General features: G+C 39.6%; 1 protein-coding gene across 1 annotated transcript in view; it reads right to left on the bottom strand.

Annotated features, from left to right (window-relative positions):
* Positions 1 to 330: 330 nt before the first annotated feature.
* MAN2A1 (mannosidase alpha class 2A member 1) overlaps positions 331 to 23,231 on the bottom strand; it is a 152,408-nt gene continuing 129,507 nt past the window's right edge. The window contains 5 exon segments of the mRNA XM_006177116.3: positions 331 to 3,058; positions 3,060 to 3,086; positions 4,727 to 4,837; positions 14,114 to 14,308; positions 21,307 to 21,440. Coding sequence (XP_006177178.1) covers positions 2,933 to 3,058; positions 3,060 to 3,086; positions 4,727 to 4,837; positions 14,114 to 14,308; positions 21,307 to 21,440 — 593 coding nt within the window. The 3' untranslated portion in view covers positions 331 to 2,932.

Below are 23,231 nucleotides of genomic sequence, written 5' to 3'. Positions count from 1 at the left end.
TTCTTAGCTCTATGTCTTGGCTTACTCTCATTTTTGTCGCAGAATATATGGAATGTGACCACAACCTGCACCCCCCCCCAATTGTCTCTGAAGGCCCCCCCGGCACACACGGTGCTGCTGGGAATGTTCCTAGACTCCAACCTGAGAGGTGACCCCAAGCCCGGACGTGAAACTCACTGCCACCTGCCATCTTTTCTAACTAGAAGTGATCTGAAGGAGTGATTTATTCATGATGCAACGAAGATCAAGTCCTTGCTACTCCACCCTCCTCTTCAAAATGTTTTAATACATCTTGTTTACAAGATAGGATTTACTCTAGAGGACGATAAACATGATAAGATTTATCTTTTATTAGATATCTTATATTACATATTCCCAAAAAGATATAAAATCTTCCAAGAGAAAATATCAAAACCTATTGATTCCCAGGTAAGCGACATAATCAAAATGAAAGCAAAGATTTTCTTCCAGACAAAGGAATGTGAAAACATCTAGGCACAAATACAACAAAGACATGGGAAGGTAATTACAATGTTTTATAACACATTTTACAGCATTTTGTTTCAATCAGTATTTGGAGAAAACAAGGATGCTGAGTTCTCAAACACTGCAGTTACAACCTCAAATTAAATTTTTCAAAAAAAAAAAAAAAGAAAAGAATGAACTACTTGGTCAACCGAACATCTGTGACAATGAATGTAATAAAACCTAAGCAAACAAATATGCCACTGAGATCACAACTGAAGTGCATGATTTTTAGTGTGTGCCGGGGACACTAAATTATTTAATCAGTTCTGGACCACAACCCAAAGCAGAAGCATCCTCTCTTCATTTCCCTGATGATTTATTCTAAAAATAAAAAGCAGAAACTTGCTGGTTAAAGAGAATTTCTGCTTTACCTGTGAACAGCTGGTGGCACCACACACTGAATAAGACCCTGACCGAACACAGGACAGATCCATCTCAAACAACCGGAAGTGGCAAAACCACTGTTATTGCATCAAGGTTTTTTTTATTTCAACTGATCAGAAATTCCAGAACGGTTAAGCACACCCACTTAAACCACAGAACACAGTGAACTCCTATAGGAAGGTTTTACATTTATGATGCAATGAAAATACTGATCTTAGTCCTGGGATTTGCTTCTGGCAATCCTAACATCTATAGATGTCCACAAAAAGGAAGTTTTTTTTAAATTTGTTTATCCCCCAAAATGAGGAAGGAAACTTACAGTACATGTTTATTGCATGAAATTACTCCCTTGTAATATCTTTATCAATATTATTATTGTTTCCTTAATAATTAAAGGTGAAAAAAGTTTACGAATTTAACATAACTTAACAATAATTTTAGGAGCTGCATCTTGATTAAAAATCCAGATGACAATCAGACTACATGATAAAACAGAAATTAGGTTTTAAACTTCTATATGAAGATGTTGGAATGACAGGAGGTAAAATGGAAGTTTTAAAGTCAGATAATACTAAATCTATCAGTTAACACAAAGCAAATTTTCAGAAGGGTACATACTCAAGAATCCTTTCTATGCTAAAACTGAATATTCTAAATGTTGCTAATGATGCTTTCTTTTAATGTCAAGTGAACAATGATCCCAAATAAATTTATCAAAAGTATTGTAATGGCACATAGGTTTAGAATGTCATTTTGAGGTTAGCACATACAAATTTCAGAATTCACTGAACAAACATACTCTTCAAGAAGACAAATTATGATGAGCTACATATAAGTGGGTTTCAAAACAGGCTCTATTTTAAAGCATTCTCCCTTCAAAATGGTTAACTCCTGTGAAATGGAAACAGTGTGTGGATTCTGCATGTTACAAAATCCTTGCTTCAAGTTGCAGTCTCCTTGGCAGCAGCATATTTTAATTAACAATATTTCTCTTCCTTGTTTTGTTTTCTGACATCTCAGTACATTCAAATAGTCAAAATGTTTAGAGTAACATCACCACAAATTGAATGAAACAGATCAGAATGTGGCCAGCATTGTCAGGCAAAAATTATACAATTTATGTGTCATAGAAAGCAACCCCCCTGCCCACCCCAATCTCTCCCCTTCCCAACAGTAACATGGACACCAAAAGATTTAACAAGACTTATAAAAAAATAAGGCACATTTACTTGGATATGGTAATTTTAAAATAGAAAACCCCTTCTCAGGACATCTGTATTTCAAATGAGCTGTGTAAAAAGACACCTTGTGGTACCGAAAAGAGGTTATGGTACCAATGGAATTGCTTCTTCTATTTTAGTGACAATGGAATAAATTGCACCTATCCCACATTGTCAAGTAATGAAAATATGACTCTTCTTCTACTACTGAATGATTCAAAATCTGATATTTCTGGAAATACTTACAAAGGAAGGGAAGGGAGGGGTCAAGTGGTAGAAAAACGCATAGAATCAACTATGTATATTATAAGCATTGATGGATTGCACTTTTCCACATATTTCAACACATAAAATCTTTCTAACATGTATGAATGACTGCAACCATTTTGGCCATTAGCTATTACCCACCAGCGTTTTATTCCATTTTGGTAAAACTAACGAAGGATCAGCAACATGAATACTTATAACAATTTTTCACAACCCCCAAACCAGATATAATTTGTTAGCATTTAACCTGAGATACGATCTGTTGAGAGGTTGTCTTAGACATTTCTTCGTTTGTTGCATCAATTCATACTGATGTTGGTAGTTCATGGAAGGAACTTATTAAAAAAAAAAAAACAACTAGTTCATAGCATGGCTTTTTTTTTTCTCTTACTGTACTGGTTTAAAAAAAAAAAAATCACAAAATTCTTGTCCTCACAGTAGCCAGAAGCTAAAACAATGTGCTTCTTTATTGCACGTCAAACCAAAAAGTGTATAAAAGCCAATGCTTCCCAAATGAAATCTGAAAGCCAGGTTCACCTCAGCTGGATTCGGAATGTGCTGATTTCCATGGGACTCAAGTTGATCTCACTTATATTTCGGGCGTCTGGAGGTGAATGCATCAAGGATAATGACGAAGGTGTGAGACTTACAACAGTGAAACTTGTTAAAAAGTTTCTGTACCAATATCTAAAAAGAAAATGATAAAAAAATTTGCAGATTTAGAACAATTTTGAAGAAAGATTAGTAGCACATCTCTATATTCAGGATGAGAAGGAGTGAAACAGTGTTTAAAGTTCCCTTTTAATGAAAGAAAAGGGACGGGAGGGAGGTTAAATACACCTCTGCATACTTGGACACAGTGACCATCCCTGCAGAGAGAAGAGGACACAAGTAACAGGACCAGGTGACATGTTCTGCCCTCCTTTTCTGTTCATGAGAACACATCATGTGCAGGGGCCACTTGTTCAATAAAAGAAAGGGCATCTAGGGGCCACAAAGCTTTAAACACAACCAGATCCTCTTTCAGTCAATACTTACGCCCAACACTGGTGGTTCTCCCCGTTCTTCCTGTGCCAAAAGAGCTGGGAGATAAGACACAGGCCGCCACAAGGAAGGCCCACCGTGTCAGCGAGTCCCGTCTACACAGTGGGGGGTTGTTGGAAAATACCACTCTCCTGGCAGGTTATTCTAATGTGTCTCTCTGGACTGTGTAACTCCCTTAAGACCCAATGCCTTAATGTTTGAATACAAATGTTCACACCAAGCATACTCAGATCATCAACGACACTGTAGAATGCAAATATAATGAAAAAAGTAACAGAGATGTCAGCGTTCTTAGCACCAACTACATGCAGGGTGAGGCAAAAGAAAGGGAGATGCTTATTTAAGCAGATTTAAGTGCCCACCCCCCACCCCCCATCGTATTTTCTTTCCTCTTCCTTTTGTATCCTGTGCACATGCTAACTGTATAGGGCGGGGACTGCATCACTTGAGTCTGGTCTATACTATGTCTGTGAGGTTTTGGAGAACAGCTGTGTGAGCTGAGCTGACTTGGTGGGGCAGAACTGTCTGTGTGCTGGAATCAGCCCAACTGTCTTCTCTGATTTACAGCCTGTTCAGAGCCAGAGGCGTAAGACTGGAGGTTCATTTCCTTCCAAGGAGAGGCTTCATGAGAACTGCCAGAAAGACCAATTTGCAGAGAAATTAGCAATGTGCAGGCAGCAAGCAGTGGTTGGCCTGGGGATCTGTCTGATCCGCAAAGTAGGGGCTCATGTGCAAATCTTGCATAATCAGATCTAGCCCCGCATCTTTCCCCTGGGGAGACAACTGATTGGAGCTAAGTACAGCTGCCTAGGGGGCTCTGGTTGGGTTATCCCACTGGCCACAGACTCATTGCTCCCTGTCTCCCCCTACTGCTAGCCCACCCCACTTTAGTTATTATAAAACTGGCCTCAGCTCCTGGAGGACTTGGGTTTACCATTGCTAAACTAGATGACACATGAGCATGTCCAAGAGAGGCAGAAATGCAGGGGGGAGGTGGCGATGGGAAGAAGATACTTTACAGAGTGGAAACGAAAGGCCTAAGAATCAGTGACGACACTGCCTTCAAACATGCACGTTTACCTATGCATTTTGATGGTGACAAGGAGAAGAGACTGAAAGTTGAGAAAAAGCTTTCTTAACATGCAGAAACCTGCGCTAATTTGAAGTTGAGGGGAATGAGTCAGCGAAGAAGCAATGAAACATCTTATTGTTAAGATCACCTGTAGAAAGTAAGAATTTCAAAGCACACTAACTCGACAAGCAAGAATAAGCTTTCAGCTCACCTTTCCCTGCGTAGTGGAACAATGCAGACCTGTGTCTCTGCCAGAGAAGCGGCAATCAAACCCCTTCCTGTGGAGGATCAAGGCTGCCTCATTGGAATGCTTGCCGTCCACCTGCAAATGAGCAGAGCACCAACATGCCATGGTGACACTGAGGCAATATTGACACTATTGCACAGCCTTGATATCCGTGTCCCCAAACCACAATGCTCATTTTATTTAAAAGCGAATTCAGGCAAATTCATTTCCATTCAGGTTCCGTGCTCACTGAGCCCACACCCCTGCTCCATCCCCTCCCCCAAGGAGTCTGGTGACATCATATTCTATGTATATTTTGATACTCAAGCCTTGGTTTCCTCCTCCATAGTTGTTGAGGACTTGGGAACTTTTTGTCCACGTAATATACATTGTTTTATCCGTTTCTTCAGATAAAGCATTTCATTTTTATTTACTTTTAATAAATCCATCAACTGAATACAGTATACCTGAATTTGGTCCTTATCTGGTCATTGAATGATGTATCAACCATCTTAAAACTGAAACATGCTTCTTCATTGAAAAACTATTTTTTGCCAATTGCATGAACATTTTTAATCTTTAACGTATTGGTTCATTATTTTTACATAAGAGACATTTAAATTGAATTAGTTATGCTTATCACTTGCTAAGCCAACCACATTTATTAGCTTGATGTATCATTTAAATTCACATTACAGAAGCTATTCTTCTTGCACAGACGAAAAGGAAAACACAAAACATGACAAGTCAGCTACAGGGATCACATAGAGTTTCTTGCAGTAAAATTTCTTGCATCTATTTAAGTAACAATGCCATGATAAATAATTATCATTATTAATAAATTTATCATTATTAATAAATTTTGTTTCCTATACTGGGAAGATGTTTATGATAAATCAAATGATTTAAAAATCCTTGGAAAAGTTCAGAAATGTACCATTACTCAAAAGAGAGTCGTGTGCTGCTTGGTACTGACACTATGAGTCCTTTTTCTTTTCTGTGGCCACAGCCATGAATAAGCCCAAGTTCCTGATCATTCTTACTGGGGCATACGATTTTTTAATGTGCTATAGAGACATCTTTTCTGAACAGCTGCCAGCCTTCCCGCCACTGATTTGATTTTAATGTGCCTGAACAACTTAGAGCTGTCCTCACCTCAGCTTCTTGGCTGAAATAACCCATTTTATGATATTTTCCACTGGTATTTTGCAGTGGCACTGCTACGATTTTGTTTGAAGGGAGAGAAAAAAAGTCATTTAAGGGATTCTGATTCATCGCAGAACCACATGATACACATAGCTAGTTGAAATCATATGATAAAGATTTCTAATGAAATTTCAAACAATTTCACAGTCCCCAAAATAGCATGAAAACAGCACATGAGAAAACCCTTTAGTTACTACGTACATGAGATCTCCAGAAGGATACAGTTGTGCCAATTCTGAAATCTTGGAATAGTCCTTTATTATTCCAAAGCATTAGTTTCCTTGTCCATTAAATGGCGCTAATGCATGTCTATCTCCTTCATGGCAGTGTGGCTAACCCACTGAAAATACTGTGTAAGGTAGCCCAGCTTACAGGACAGACTGTGCTAGTGCAGAAGCTGCAGAAATGAGTGGTTCAGAACCTGGGCTGGGAGTCAGAAAGCCTGAGATCTGTATCCTAGTTCTGCAATTTACTAGCTGCTGATTTCAGCAAAACAGTTTTCCTTTACTATAAAATAGAGATGAGATGAAATGAAATAGCAGAACAAGAACTCTGCCTGGGATCTGGAGCAGAGGGAACCCTTAGTGTATTATTATTTCTATCAATATCATCCATCAAATAAATAGTGATTATTTTCATAATAGTTACAAATTAAACAATATTCTCATTTAACTTCTTAGTCATAAATTTCCTTTACTGACATCGTAACTTTATAGCTAAGGAATCAGGGAAGCTCCAGATTATATGCCTACAATTATACATCAAAATCATAACAAAGTCCTAGTTCAAATTCATGGATTTGATGGCCTCTTAATTAAACTCCAAAAGCACTTATCACTATTAACCTAAGTCATTTGGCCATTTTAACTCACTAGACCATCCTGAAAAAAATCACTGATAAACAGGCATTGCTAAAATTCCTGTGACACATTTGTTCTTGGAATAATGAATGTGTAAGGCCCTTAACAGACTGAAGGTAACAACAACAACAAAAAAAACAAAAAAAAGGTGGGGGGGGGGAAGGAAACACTTTTGGGATTCTGTCATTGAATTCACTAAGATATTTAAACAGACAATACAAAAGTAGAGATTAAGACCATAAAAATTAATTTTCACTGATGAGAAAAAAGTTGTACTCTCCTTAAAAACTAAAATTGCATAATTTTTTGTAAGGACTAAAACACTAATTGAAATAGCAATCACCTTCTGTAAGTTTTTAAATATCAAATATTCATGATTCCAGCAAAAATACCTGAGGCAAAGCAGTTTTTCAGTTTCAAAGTCTGTCTAGACATTTTATTTCCAAGAAAGCTGTTTTTTAATGTAGGGAAACTGTGAATTTAACTTGAATATGTATGCAGGAAAACATAAACCTTCAAGTAGTCACACTCTGCTCTAGGAGAGTAAACAAATTTTGAAAGACCTGTTTTTATATTCATTAACACATTAGTAATATCCAGACCTCAGAAACGAAAGGGAGGGTGTGGGGAAGAAAACTTATAAATTTTGAAACTGCACCAAGCACTGTGCTAGGTGAGCTTCAAATTAAGTGCCTTCGTAAAACAGTTCAGATCACAATTGAGGTTGAACCCCTGTTGGATGTTCCAAAGTTGCAGAACTTATTTCAGGAGATTAACCCCAACTAAGTGGGACCTGTGAAACTTCTCTAGCAACTGGAGGAAATGCAGGGGCTTTCTAAGAGAAAGCTAGATTGGAGGCAAAGCTTGATTCTACCATGAGCCAGTTAAGCGACTGAGTATACCATTTAACCTCTGGAAAATTCAAGGAACTAGGTTAGACTCATCAAGAGCCCCTTTGAGAATCAAGGGCCAACCACAGTGACAACCACAGTAATTGCAGCTAACACTTATGGAGTGCTTGCTGTGTGCCAGAGCCGTGCAGAATGGTTTTCGTGGATTAACTCATTCCATCTTACAACAACCTTTGAAGTGGTTGAAATGGTATACAAGTTGTATTACTGTATTTAAAGGTATCACAAAGCCTTCCCTGTCATATTCACATAGCAATTGTCGCTAATGACTCTACACTGGTCCTTCATGATCTTCCCCACCAGTGGTTGGTGTATCCTATGGGTGTCCCATTATTACTGAGCAGACAAGAGAAAAACAGGCAGTGTATTCCCCAACATTTTTAGCACTATCACTCCTCTCTTCTTCCCAAGCAAGTATAAGGCTCTGAGTAGGGATCTGGAGCCAGACTCTCTGGGGTGTGCTTCAAAGCACCACCGTGTGCTGGCTGTGGGACCCAGGAAAGTTACCCACCATCCCTAGGTCAGGTAGTTTCCTCTTCAGTAAGATGGGCCACGAATAGTGCCTCCTTTCCTATTGTCGTTGGGAGAGCTAAATTAGGCTCATGCACTCAGCATCATGCCCAGCATGGAGACAATTTTAGGTATGTTGTTTTGAAAAATCTGAGCAATTAGTAATAAACTATACAAGGAATACAAATCAAAGTGACATCAAGATTTACTTTGGCAATAAACTTCAATCTTCTCCAGTTTATTTTAAGAAAGTACAAACATTTTTACATCATTATTAGTAACAATCACAACTGCTTATGACTGAATGATCACAGCTGAGAACCTCTATTTGTCACGCATTTGTGCTTACTACATGCCTGATGCTGTTCTCAGCTTTACAAACATCAACACATTTAATCTTCAGAACATCTCTAAGGTGGGTACTGTTATCACTGCCTTGTGACCAGTGAGGAAACTGGGACTCAGAGAATTAAGTTACTTGCTCTAAGACACCCGGCCAGTGAGTCGAGGGAATGCACTCGAATCCAGGTGGTCCAACCTCCAAGTCTGTCCTTTGAGTCTTGTCTTTGCTCTAGCTGTGGATTGGAGCTACACAGACAGGCAGTTCGGAGGGGAAAGAGGAGGATTGCTTTTGACTTAATATAACAAAAGGCTCTAAACTAAAGGAGATCACACCTCTGATTTGAGGCTGGAAAAAGGGAGTATTTAATCCATGGTTGCAACAGAGCTAAAATTATGATTTATCAAAACATACTCAGAAAGTAAGGTTTAGAAATTATAATTTCTACCCATCCACAACCTGCCCAACCATCCACTCACCCCATTTATAAACAGGATTTAAAGTCATTCTGAAAATTACACATTCATATCACAGTCTTTCCTAAGAAAAAGAGCAGGCAACGTTCCTCTCCCGAGAGGATGAGAACTCTGGAAAATGTGAGCCCTGAACTACTCATCTCACATTGAGAGAAACTGGATTTGTTCATGAGTAAAGAGAGGTTCACAAATCCAGTAACTCCTGGAAACTGTGGTACACAGGGTATGCACACATACTGTTTTCTGAGAAAGAGAGGAGCCATAACTTTGACCGGATTCTCCAAGAAGAATGTGACCTCACCCTTCTTAAAGGACATGTAAGGCATATATAGATTAAGGCTACACACCTGGTGGGAAAATTTCTCCAACTCACTCAGATTCTTTGAAAATGCCAAACAACACTTAGATGTCAGTGCATTTGGGCAGCTGGGAAAGTTGGAAAATCTCACACCGCATTATAAATCCTGACACAGGAAATAACCGGTAGAAATTCATTTTCCAGGGCACTCATTAAAATGTCAATAACAGTGATCCTGTTTTAATCAACAAGATAGCATGACACAAAGAAAGGGGAAGGTGAACGGCTGTTCTCAGATATGTACAACAAAGGGCATTTTTTTTCACCACAATTTTCACCTTTCCAGAACCTAGGGAGATCAATAAAGAACCAATCAATTCTTATAAGAAAGGCAAAATAAAGTAAAAACCTTCAACTGCCTCTTGTAAGAAAAGGAGGGAGTGGTGTAAGCAAGTTGACAGAGAAAATCTTGTTCAGTAAGTGGTGCTGATGTTGAAATGACTGGTTAACTATTTGCAAGAACAGCTAAGCACCAGTCAAAATAAATTCCACAGAGAATAGTTAATCACAATATATAGATACAGAGAACAGATCAAGATACAAAGATACATATCTATAAATAAATTAAATACAAATATATCTGCAATGGAAATGGAAATAATTGGGGGAGGAGTTGAACTACATATCATTGTTCAAAACATCAAGGTAGAACGGCTCCATGAAGCTGAGATGAACAGCTCCTGCTCGGCCCTAGAATGTCAGCAGTCCAGGCTGAGCCTTTCATTCTAGCCTACAGAACCCTGACCCATGATCCATCCTCCCATGAGATTCTCCCAGCATCCTCTCTACCAAGGTCCCCTTCTCCCTTAATCATTACCCTTTCCTGATGACTTGGTTTCCCATTTAGAGCGCTTCAGTGGTGCTCCTGTACCCTAGTTTTCAAGCCTTTATAGAAGCTTCTTTTTATATCTCAAGCTGCTGAGAGTGTAAGAAAAGAGGGTGGTAAGTAGAAGAGAGTTGGAGGCCAGGCCCATAGGATAAGGAGGCTAACAGTTAAATTCCTAGACAGTGGCTGGAGCATCCTGGGCTGGACACGCTGTGAGGAAGGGTTTCAAGAGATATTTGTTCTCCTCTTCATCTGACTACAAATACATGACATATAATTTTTTCCAAAAAACATCTAAGAAGTAGAAAAGTAAGCTATACCAATCTAAAAACAAACTCACCTACCAACAGAGAACAATTCTTGAAAAACTGAACTTTGAGAAACAGATTTAGTAACTCTTAAAAAGTCAAATACTATCCTCTGAGGTGATGATGTCTAGCACCCAGATTCAGAAGACCTGGCTGTGGGCCCTGATTCTGCCATTTACTGCTGGGTAGTTACAGTTTAATCATTTAATCTCTCTAAGCCTTACTTTCCCAAGTCAGTAAACAGAGATAACTCAGCAATTCTAGAATCATGAGGAGAATTTTTAAAAAATTACTGTTTCCTACATTCTCCACCCTAGACATACAAAATCTGAATCTCAGAGAGAATGAAATCTGTAAAAGTCTCTTTTTCTAAAATCTCCCCAGTGTGACCTGGGATGGTGTCTGGAAATGCAGAACCACCTCAGTGGGTTAGCACACCTCCAGCCCCCACCTCACTTCTCTCACTACTGCTTGAGCCCATCACCCCTTTCTCCACAAGGAGTGAGGGAGACCAAATGAGGTTCAACTGAGGAACCTACAGACAGCGGCCCAGGGGCATGAGCAAGCAGGGTCAGCCCCCATCACACTGCTGGTGGTGGGGGCAGTCAGGCAGGAAGAGACGTGCCCTTGTCGTGTCAAAGTGGTCCTCAGGCACTTTTCTCATGGAAATACTGAGAAGGTGGTTAGTAAACGCTTACTTAGATACAGGTCAATGCAGACCTCTGGTCTTGCTTGGAATTCGACCTCTATTTCCTCTATTATTTCAGTGGGAAAAAGGCATTGCAATCTCTAAACAAACAACTCATTATTGTGTATTGAGAGCTGCCAGCACACACACACACAAAAACACAATCCAAAATGTTTAGTTTGGCCTTCTGGATTTATCCACTGAGTTGTTTTTGTCTTTCTTTTAGTAACCATGGAAATATACCTGACATCATTTAAGTATCAAGCTTTTCTTTGCAACAATACCTACATCAACTTCCATCAATGATTACTTTCCTATTATCAGAGGTTAGGGGACAGAGAGCAATTCTTTAAAGAAGCCACTCTGAATGGACTAATCAGTCCCCTCAGATTACTGGTAAGATTTTAAACAACTATTAGACATATGGGCTAAGAGTCAAAGACTAACACAGAACTGGCACCAGTTGAGATGATAATACAAATAGTCCCAAATCTTTAGTTCTGATCGTGTGGTTAGGCACTAAACTATGCCTACGGTTAGGGATTTCAGTCTTTCTTCTTCCTGGACAGACTGTTAAACTGCTTTTTACTTCCTCTGCTAAAACCCAGTTTGGACCTGAGCTGGCATGTACTGTAAGCATTATCAACATAACAAAGTACGTGTACCAAGCACTTGTTTTCAAAGGGCTCTCACAGTGTTATTTCATCTCTTTCTGACACTAGACCTGAAGCAGGTCTATCTGATATCAGGCCCATTTTATAAATGGTAGCTGAGTCAGCATCACTCAGCCCACAGGCAGTGAAGGTTGGTCCACCTGTCCAAAGGGGAGAAGGGTCATGGGAAGCCAGGTGGCCACGGGGAGTGGAGGCCAGACTGCAGAGGGCACGAATGCCCAAGGGTCTGAACCTATTTGGTAGCAACAGGATTTTTAGTCCAGAAGAGCTTAGATTTGTATGACAGGAAGAATGAAAGGAACAGGTGACTACAAAAAGAGAGGTGATCTGGAAAACAAGCGCAAACCTCGGGTGGTGGGGGGTAAAACCTCACACTCACTGACTCTAGTCATCTGGCGCTGCTTCCAGAAAACAATCATGGGAACGAGTCACCTGGAAGTGAGGCTAATGAATCGTGGCTGCTCTGTGCCCCAGAAGCCCAGGGGTCCTTCAGATTCTCCACCATCTATGCCGGACGTGGAAGCCCGAGGCTCAGTCTTTGGTGCCCTCCACTCTGCCCTTTCATGTCTTTAGCCCAGGAATTAATGTCAGGTTACCTCAAGGAGGCTGTCCATCTCTGGGACGTTTTTTCCTTGAGTCAAAAAACAGACCCATAAGAGACCATTGCAGAATCCTAGCGAGAATGCTCACAAGATTCAGTTGTTCAACAAATAATTACTGAGCCTCTTGTAGGCACAGGCTCTGTTCTAGGCAGGGGGACACAGTAAGGAGTCAGAGAAAAGCCCAGGTGCATGGAGTCTCCATCCTGACCGCATCTCCTGCCTGCATGCCTTCTCCTGGCTCCTAACTCTTCCTAACCACCCTCCCCACAGAAACCTGCATGAGCCCCTTACTCCCTGACCCCCTTCAGAGTTTTACTCCATTATCATCTTTGCTGCAAGGCCCTCTCCAATGACCCTATTCATATCACCATCTAGAATTGCCCTTCCCTCCTTCTTTCCTTTCATAATAACACATCACTGCCTAACATATGTTTCTCTTATTTTTTCTTCTTTAATTATTATTCTCCTCCCACTAAGCTCCAAAAGGCAGCGGTTCTTGTCTGTTTAGTCCATGGCTGTACTCCTAGTGCCTTTAGCGGTGACTGGCACATAGCAGGCATGAAATAAATCCCGCAAGTTCACTCACACGATCAAACAAGCCCTTTGACACAGAGATTCGCACACAGGCCTCTTTCCCCTGTATTCATGATTACCCGTCATGTGTATTTTCTTACAGAGTCAAGCATAAGTTCTCTATCCTGGACATACAGTGTTAAAGACCTGAACATCCAAATTTATAGGCATTTATCTTTCCTTTATTTGGTTCTTTTCAGTTCTTTGTTCTCAAGCTAAACATTTTTTCCCTCTTACGCTGTCTTCAAACATGAACATTCTCTTCTTTTTACACTCAGGCCATTTATTATAATGTGTTTCCCATGGAATCTGTAACCACTTACTACTTCTAACTATGTGCATGTCAATTCACAATATCAAAACAGCTCTACAAAACATAAAAATGACGTCAGAAGTCTAATCTTTAATCTTTTCAAATGCAATCTCTGACTTTAAAAGGAGGCCTATAGGTAAACTCAAGCAGTCTAACTGAATTAAAATTCCGTATCTAATAAAACCTTCCCTTGTTCTTCCTCTATCTTTACATTTCTCTGAAATAGTTGGTTTCTCACAGCAAAGGTTTTTTTTTTTTTTGAAAGAATTTTTTGTACTTTTAAGAGAAAATATACAAATATACAAAGCCTCTGGTAGAGAAATAATTACACACTATGCTTTCTGTGTCTCCAGCTCCTGAGAAACACCAGCTAACAAGGAGAAACACATGGAAAGTGCCAGGAGAGCTCAGCTTCAGGCCTGGTTCTCCCACACACTAATTACGTGAACTCAGGCCAGCTTCAGCCCCCTTAGCCGTATAAAGATGCTGATATTCCCCGACCTGCTCACCACACAGGACTTTTCCGAGAATAAAATAAATTAGTCTAAGGACGTGCTCTAAACTACAGAGCAACAGTAAAATGAGAGGTGTCACGATATTGCCTAAAGGCGAAGAACTCCTTATTTCTTGAAGTGGAGTAAAACTCACAGTATTTTTCTTTTTCCCACCTCCTTATACCAAGTACATTACAAAAAGTAAATTTTTATTGATATATTTTGGGATATACCTTTGACTGTATTGTCCTCAGATTAACCAGATGAATGTCACAAGGCAAAGATGACAATAGTGGAGAGAATTCACCCAGCAGCTGAAGAGTAGGTGTGGGGACCTTTTCTGTCATTGAAAAGACAGGATGGTTCAGGAAAGAAGAAGTTATGTGGCTAAGGAGGGAAGGGTAACTGACCGACTTCTTTTCTTCTTCCTATCGGGAAAAAACAGACATGCTTAAGAGTTATACACTTATAGTTCTCGTAATATTAACTGAATTACCAGCAGGGTTTAAAGAAGAAAAATAGATAAGTATACAAATACTTTGATTTTATTATGTTTTATGAATAAGTCTTAGAAAATGCACAGCAGATACCAAATTTAGTTCTAAGCAATACAAGAAAACAGTGTCCACTTACCTCACATGTTTGGAAATATCTTTTTTCCATTGCTTTAATCCTAAAAATCCTGACTACATTTTCCACAAACAATTCAGGATAAGGTACAACTTTTTGCAGAAACTCTTTCTCAACCACCCATAAGACTCTTAAAGTATGGGGTTGGGATGTTTATATATCTTGTACATCATCAAATGTTATCTCTTTTCCCTCAGGTTTTACTTATCATATTCTCATGGTTTCATTTATATACTTAACTAGTCCGTAAAGTTATGTATTGATCCAAAGCTCTGTTCTAGCAAATGTTACCCAATGATAGGATTTAAAAAAAAAATCTCAAAATAAATAAGGTTTTAAAATAATACAGGTGGCTTATCTAGATCATCTGTTTTCTTTAAATTTGGTAAAAATCATTGTCAGTTGCTTCACTTTATTCCCCAAATGGGAACTACTACATACATTATAGAATAGTTATCACATATTTACATGGTACACAATTATCCAGTATAATTTTAAAATACTTTAGTCTTTTATGCTTATGGACAAATGTTTCAGCATGTTCAAACATTAGGTAAGCCTACCAGGACTGAGGACATACATAAGGTAGATGACATACACAATTAGTTACATTAATTAAATCAGTGACTAAGTAGAACCTTAACTGGTAATGTCTAAGGTGTAAAAGCAGACACAGAAAAGCACCATGAAGACAACATAATTTATATAGAGGTTTTCTGATCACCAGCAACATTTGGAGCGAATTTAATTTTGTATCTTATTTTTTGAAATGACTATTTCACTGATACCTTCTGATACTGCATCCTTTTTTTAAAACAGAGGGCTCAAAAATAAAAGGCTTGGCTACTTATCTGTGTGAAAAGACAAGATTTATAGAAGATACAGAGCTTAAAATTCAGAATGTCAGATTAGCATTGAACAGAGGGTGTTAGCAAAGAGTGACGAGCATCTTGCCAGCAGCAGACTGTAGATGTCATTCCAATTCAGACCAAGGAGAGAGGAAAAAAAAATTTTAAAGGCAACAGAGGAACACTACAATATTCAAATACTGACAAAAAAATTAGGTATGAAAAAAGTTGTAAAAAAATGTATCCATTTCACATTCTTTTTTAAGGAAAGCTAAAGTATACAAAATAATTCTCCAACAGTATTGAAATTTAATGCAGCTTGTAGAATAACATGAAAAAAGAGGGAACATTTTCAACAAGACCCTTTAAATATACTCAAAGATCAAAGGACTTCATAATCTAGGTCAGGATTGCTGGCAAAAATCACTTTTGAGTAATAAAAGATAAAAGATTCTTACAGAAAGGGAAACACCTGCCTTATCAGATTCAGGAGGCAGTAAGCCCATTCTAGGTCAAGAAACATTCAGAAAAAGCTCTCTGGCTTTGCTACGCTCTTGGAGGAATCCCTGGACACCTCAGTGAGGGAAGGGATATTTCTTGACAGATTATACTTTAGAAGCAGTAACATGCATATCTACCATTCCTCCAAACCCAAATCAGTTCTTCTGGCCTTCAGTGCTTCACCCAAACTGACCATCAGAATGGCTGGGGGAGCTTTTATAAAACATACATCCCTGGGTCCTAAGCCAAATCTACTGATGCAGGATCTCCAGGGGTGGGACCCTGGGAAGGTGAAGTTAAAAGCCCCCCAGGTGACTGTCACAGAGTCAGTGTCACCCTGCTCTGTTGACCTGTGCTAGGAACTGCCACCCCAGACATCCTTCCAACCAACCTTCTAGAAGAAACAGAGCCCCCCTTGGAAACAGAAGTATAAGCCTCACCCTTAAACTATTTTTGGATTGAAAAACAAGATGCAGGCTCGAAAACATGTTAATGAAGATTCTTGCCAAAGGAAACAATGTCATGAATGTAAGCACTCTGAGCACTCCAGAACTGTGCTATTTATTGTGCTGAGCAAGATAAGGAAGAGAAGTCTATAGAAGAGCTGTGGCTTGGAGCCAGAAGAGAACCATGAGCAGGTAACGCTGCCGCAATCCGGCCAGGCCAGTGGGGAGAAGTCTCTGGGAAGGCACCATCATTCACACTCTTCCTTATTTCCAGCAACAAGGGCTCAACAAGATACTTAACTGTGGAACTATCACTATTTCGATGAATCTCCTAAAAAGGTTATCTTTTAACTATAATCCTTCTGATATACCCGAAGTTTATAAAACATGTTTGCTATAGGAAATTTTACATGTTTGTTTAAGCTATAAATGAATTCCCCAGCCTTATAGTAACTAATATACCACTATAAACATTATTTGGCTTCTTGTAGGTTGGAAGGTTTCAGACTGTACAAATCTGGCTTTCTTCCTGCAGCTTGCTTGAAATTAAAAAGAATTAGTGTATTCTGATCCAAACCACATCAAGTTGAGATCTTCTCCACTGGATTTCAGCCCTTAGTTCATATGTCAAAAGTTCCTGCCAGGTTCCCTGGTGCTCTTCATTAAGCCTGCCTGAGTTATCTGATCTCTCAACATCAAAGGTTTCCATTTCAGCTACATCAAAACTTGCTAAATTATTAAGATAATAAGAGATCATTTTTTTAGTCACCTTTGTTTATTCAGAATGACCTGACACGTGGTGGGAACTTGATAAATGTTGATTATTAATTAATTTATCATTAAATTAATAAGAAATGTATTATAAATAAAAGAGAGAAAACTATTGCAGGGAGAAGGATGGGCTAAAAACACAAAGCAGGAGGAGGAGAGACAATGAATGAAAATATATTGACTTGTAGGATGAAGAGATAAATATCATTCAGTGCAGAGCTGAAGTCTGGTAGGATGTGGGCCAAATCTGCCGATTAGACATGTTTTGGTAGCTCTGCATGGTGTTAAAAGGTTGTTTTATTTTTCAGCTACTCTCAAAAAAAAAAAAATTCAAGAGTGTTCACATTAAAATCATCAAAAACAACAATAATAACACAAACTCCCTCAGACAGGTAACTGTTTTTTTATCCACAACACTGGAAATTGAAGTCACACTGGGCCCCCATGTTTCTGTGTGGAAACAATCATCTGGTGCTGAGCTGTGGCTCCAAAGTGGGACATGCATCCGTCCTCATGTTCACCACAGACCCTCTGGGCACCTAACTTAAGCATTTGCCCTTAAACCTGACCAACCTCCCTCATGCCATCACTTCCCTGAGTCCTGTCAGCATTTGAGTTTTTCACCTGATCTCTTCCAACTTCCTTTCTTTATATGTAAAGAACTGGTATCCAGAGGTGAAAAGACATAACTGTAACGCTCGAACACTTCCAGTGCTGTAAGTCCCCGTGCAATGCCCCCTTCACTATACTAGTCACCAGCAGGAAGCGGTAGGAAGAAAGGGTCAAAGAAACAAATCTTTAAGAGTCAATGCTGATGAGACAATTCCTATTTCCTGCTTCTGCTGACCCTGAAGCATCATTACCATGGATGACAGTCAACCTCACGCAACCACAGTCCTCCCCTGGGCATCTGTACATCTCCCAGCTATTATTTATCATTCCAGTCTTGTTCTCACTGCATCTCTGCAGAACACGTGAGAACAGGACTCACTTCCATTTAATTATCCAGGATTATTCCCATAAGGCCTCAGCAGAATCAAGGCTTCCCACTAAAATGCCTTCCTGTCCAGGGAGTGTCTCCCCATCTCAATTTCTACCATTGACATTTCAGTCATTAGTCTGAGATGAATATAGAAACACTTTCTAGAAAATTTTAGGTACATGATATGTAATTTCTTAATCAAAAGTCTTTTAAATCAATTTCACTAGAAATTAAAACCTATTTTCTCTAGTCTTGTTCATTTTTTATTTAAAAGAAACTATTGATTTAAGCCCAAGAATCTATAGTTGAGCAAAAGAAAAATTTAACCAACACAGGATTATAAAAACTGTGGATCAAATTTAAATCAATCACTATCCAAAGAATTTTGAGTGAGAATAAACAAATTATTTAACTTCTAAGTGAAAGCTTTATAGATCTGACATGAAAATTCTTATTATCATAGTTAACAGAAGTTTTGTAAATTAGTGTCTATATAGAGAGGAAAATCATAAAAGCCAGAAACATTTCAGGAGGAGCAGAAGATAGTAGCTGCCAGCACTCAGACAATGATTTTCCTATGCAGTTTTAGTCTTAAAACCAAGCTATCTTGTCAGTAATTGATTTAAACCACGAGTCCCAAGAACTGCTGTAAATCTTGACATCTAAAATGCATATTAAAATCCTTTTTCCTAAAAGATTTTAAATACTGGAAGAATTCTTTGCTTTAATTAGCTGTTGCCATTTCATTCAATCAACTGGTATTTTATTTATAGAATGCCTGCCTACCACAGGCAAGGAGGCCCTGTGAGGGCACATGAAAATAGACAAGCCCCCAGAATCTAGCAGGGGGAACAGAACACACACATGGTGACAAGGAAGTAAGCAGTAATTGCGATAAATACAGCGGCGCAGCGTGCTATCACAGCTCACTCATGTATGCCTTTGTGTATTCACTCATAAAACGTAACACTGGGTGCTTCCTCTGCTAGGAACAACCCTAGAAACAGAAAGAGCTACAGCCCTACTCACAGGGAGTTTATGGTCCAAAGGAGGAGAAAGACAGTGATCACACAATCTCACACACACGAAGGAGAGATGCACTGTTCTAAGGGGCTGTAGAAGGGGATTTGACTTGGTCACTCCAGCTTCATAAAGTGGGCTCCGATCTGAGCTATTACGAAGAATCCCTGGGCAGAGAGGATGAAAAGACCCGTGTAAAGGTGCTGTAGGGGCGGGGGTGGGGCGCGTGGGAAGTACTTACGACCAAAAGAAAACCAGCTGGCTCGGAGCAGAAACCAGGAGAGCTGTGCTAGGTGAGGACGGGGACAGGCAGGGCCCTGTACCGCGAGGGCCATGGTAAGGAGGTGGCTTTTACACCGAGAGAAATGAGACAACATAGAGGGGTGAAGCAGGGAATGGTAAGGTTTGTTTGAAAAAACAAAACCCATGCTGCTTCCTGCGTTAAGCACAGCTATGGCAGAAGAAGACAGCGGAGTGGGTGTGTCTGGGAAACACATGATGTTAGTTCAGATTAGGGCGCTGACGTAATCAAGTTTACAGGTTTGACATGTTCAGGCAATGAGATAACCAAGCACTGGTGATGACTCTGTTGTGAGAAGAAAGCGAGTGAGGGAGACGTGTCCACCAGAGACAGCCCCTAGGTGTCTGGCGCTGGATGGAAGGCGGGGCTCGTTATCAGGAGGGGAACACTGGAAAAGGGCCAGGTTGGGAGGAAGGGAGATTATGGGAGTGATTTTTGGATACGTCAAGCCTGAGATGCTTTCAGAAATGTAGAAAAGAAATGCCAGGAAGCAGCTAGATAGATGGGTCTGGAGGTCAGAGGAGAAACCTAAGCCAGTGATTTACATCTGTGGGTTTCGACTCGTCTAATGCAGAGGAAGAACATACAAACTGAGAAAAGGAAGAGGCCTGGGGCTGGGCCTCAAGAGCTCTAATATTCAATGGCTGAATAAAGAGCCATCAGGGAGAGAGAGAAAGTATGGCCTAATGGAAGCCCTGGCTAGGCAGTGTTTCAAGAAATGACAATGGTCACTGTCCAACGCTGCTGAAATGTGAGGTAAGATGATGACTAAAACATCCACTGAATCTGCTGACTTAGGCAAGAGCCCAGCACAGAGGCTAAAGCCAGACTGAAAGGAACTGAATGTGGAGGGAAGCAAAGATATGAACTCGCCTCCTGAAGTCTGCTCAGGAGGGCAGAGGAGATGGGGTGGTGGTGCGGGGCAACAGGAAATGAGAGTCTGGGTGAGGGCTGCTTTTTGTTTGTATTTTTAATGCGAGAAAATGAATAGCATTTAAAAACCAACAGAAAGGATTTCTGAAGGAAATGTTGGCTACAAGGGGCAGGGAGAGGGAAAGAGGAGGACAACTAACAGAAGGGCCCTCAGGAGGGTGACTGGGATGGGGTCAGTTCCAAGGACAAGCGAAAGGACTGGCCTATGATGAAAGGAAGGTAAACGTCCCCAGAGTTTAACACGAGGGAAGGAAACGGAGGGAGCAGACGCTTGGCGTCTAGAACAGAGCTCTACTGAACGAGCCTTCTCTCTACCAAGTGGACAGTGAGGTCCCTGGCTGAAAAGAGTAGGAAAGAGTTGAAGTGGTCAGCACAGAAAGAGGGAGAGCAGAGTAAGAGGAAAAGGGCCACGTCGGGGGCCGTCTGAGGGGAATTGGCAGGCTACGGAGCACTCTGAGGACAACTTTTTGGCCTCCTGATGAAGTATACTGTCAGGCTGGGTCACGTCCAACCAAGCTTTTGCCAGGCTGTTTAGCACAGAATGCTGGATTTTTGCTTTGAGGAATGAAAACAGAACAAGAAGACAGACAAGCAAATCCACTTTCAATTGATGAGTCTAAGACTAGAATAAATACACTAATGTTTCAAATAAATTTTCCTAATCAAACTTAATCTCCGAAGTGGGTGACTAAGCTCTATTCTTCAAGCTCAGTTCTTATTTCTTTCAAAATAATTTCAGGAAATTTCACCCAAATTGATTCCTTAACATTATTTTATACTTACATGCTAAGCAAAAATAAAAAATAAAATGGCCTAAATGCATATCTCACACAATATATGTAACTGAAGTTCTCTTTCTTATGAATATAGGCTAAGTCTTTATTATTACAAAGTCTTTATTATCTCAATATTGGAAACTGTAAAAAAGTATAAAGTCATAATTTTGGATGGCAAAGAACAGTCAACATCAGAACATGTGAGTTTTTTTCCCTACCATATTCACGACACTTCTTTTTTCCAGTAGTATTCGAAATAAATTAGCTGTAATCTTGTTATCATGGACACCTTGCTCAAGGCCACGATTATCATCTTGCATGAGTCTTCGATCCATGATAACTTCAATCTGACCTACCAAGCAAAGAGGCCAGGGTTATTTTATACAAATATTCATTGAGAATCTCACAAACACAAGGCAGGGTCTCTATTTAAGCTTCTCCTCCCATCAGAGAGACAGATCTGTACAGCCCACAGAACCATGGGCTTCCTCCTGATAAAGCTCAAAGCAGCTAGCATAAATTCACAAAACAAGACTGTTTTTCTTTTCTTCATCAGAGTCCAGTAAAATCTAATAAGAAATTTAACAATGGAACAGAAGAGATCAAAATTAAATTGAAACTTAAAAAAATAAAATAAAATAGAAGAGTAAATTAAGCCCTCCAAAATTTTTAGTGGTAGCATTTGGAATTTAAGAATATTTATGAGGTTCATTAAAGAATGCATATCACACATGGAGTAATAAGACAGGATTTGAAATAAAATTTAGGTTACTAGATGTGTGGTGATTCCCTAAAGCCCTAGGATCTGGAGATGCCCACCATGCACCCCGTTCCCTCCCTGATACTGTGTTAGAGACGTCCCCACTGTCCTTTCTCCTCTCGCTCAAAAAGTTGTCACATATGGTTCCTTTATTTGCTGTGCAGTAATTCTACAACTCCTCTAGTTTAATTTGTAAGCTAATGGCTAGGTCATGAAATTACAAACTAAAAAAATACCAAAAACCAAAATACAAAACAAAAAAAACTAACTGAAAAAAAATTTCCCTGAGACACATTTACATGTTTAAGAGTATACAACCCCACCTCCAACAAACCCCACCAAATTTATATGTCCTTAGGTTTATAGATTTATCCATCCATTCATTCATGTTTGCTGCTATACTGAGCAATCATTTGGCATAAAAGGATAATATATAAAATATTTTAATAATTATTATGCTTACAGTCAAACCACTTCTGTTGAGTTTCTTTCTCCTCAGCTTAGATACCCAGTAGATAAAATTACCAGTGATGGTTAGGATTTTCTTTGTTATTTTCTCCATATTTTATGGGACAACTGTCTAGAACGTGCTTCTCAGGGGCTAACTGTCCACATGCCTATCTAGAGTTTGATCATTTCATACCTAAATTAATATATCAGTCTCTTGGCCATTTCTAACTCTTCTCTCTGCCTCCAAATGTCAGTCCATATACTGTGTGGCCATGAGTAATTTCTTGGTCTGTATGCAAATTGTGTTTATGTTGACAGCTAAGCAAACACTAGGGTATCTGGGCATCTACAGCAGGGTCTTTATCAGGGAAATCAGATTATACTGTTTGGTTTGTGACGACTTCAGTCCTAAGGTCTAGTCCCCAATTTAGAGCCCCATTTTGAGAATTTAAGGCAGGGTTTAAAAATGCATAGCTCACAAGTCACATCTGACACAGAGGTTTTATCTTCTGATTTTTTAAAAAAAGGCACATTTATAGAATGGGCAACTTCACATAAAATTCCAGATTTCTGGGATTTTCTTCAAAAAGTGAAAAAAATTTGGCAACACTGGGCCCCAACAAAGACCTGGCACTAAACAGTGCCCCCCACCTCCACGGCTCTTCAATTTGCTCAAATCCCAGGACTCCCTACTGGATCCCCAATGTGAGGCCATTATTACTTTTATAACTGCATTCATGTCTTTATGGTGTGATCTCATGACTTTGTTTAATGAAGGCCACCAAGAAAAATGAGAAGTACTAAGGTTTTCTGTGTGTGGCAGTACAGAATGTAAGCATATGTCCAATATAAAAAGTGGGTTTGTCTGCCTGTGCCTAATATAAAAAGAATATGCCAGGCATCTGCTCTCTTTTATTAACTGCCTGGCTCCTT

This window comes from Camelus ferus, chromosome 3 (assembly GCF_009834535.1).
Source record: "Camelus ferus isolate YT-003-E chromosome 3, BCGSAC_Cfer_1.0, whole genome shotgun sequence".
In the NCBI taxonomy this organism is placed as follows: Eukaryota; Metazoa; Chordata; class Mammalia; order Artiodactyla; family Camelidae; genus Camelus; species Camelus ferus.
The sequence above is the reverse complement of the archived record's forward strand: the minus strand, read 5'-3'. Positions and strand labels throughout refer to the sequence as shown.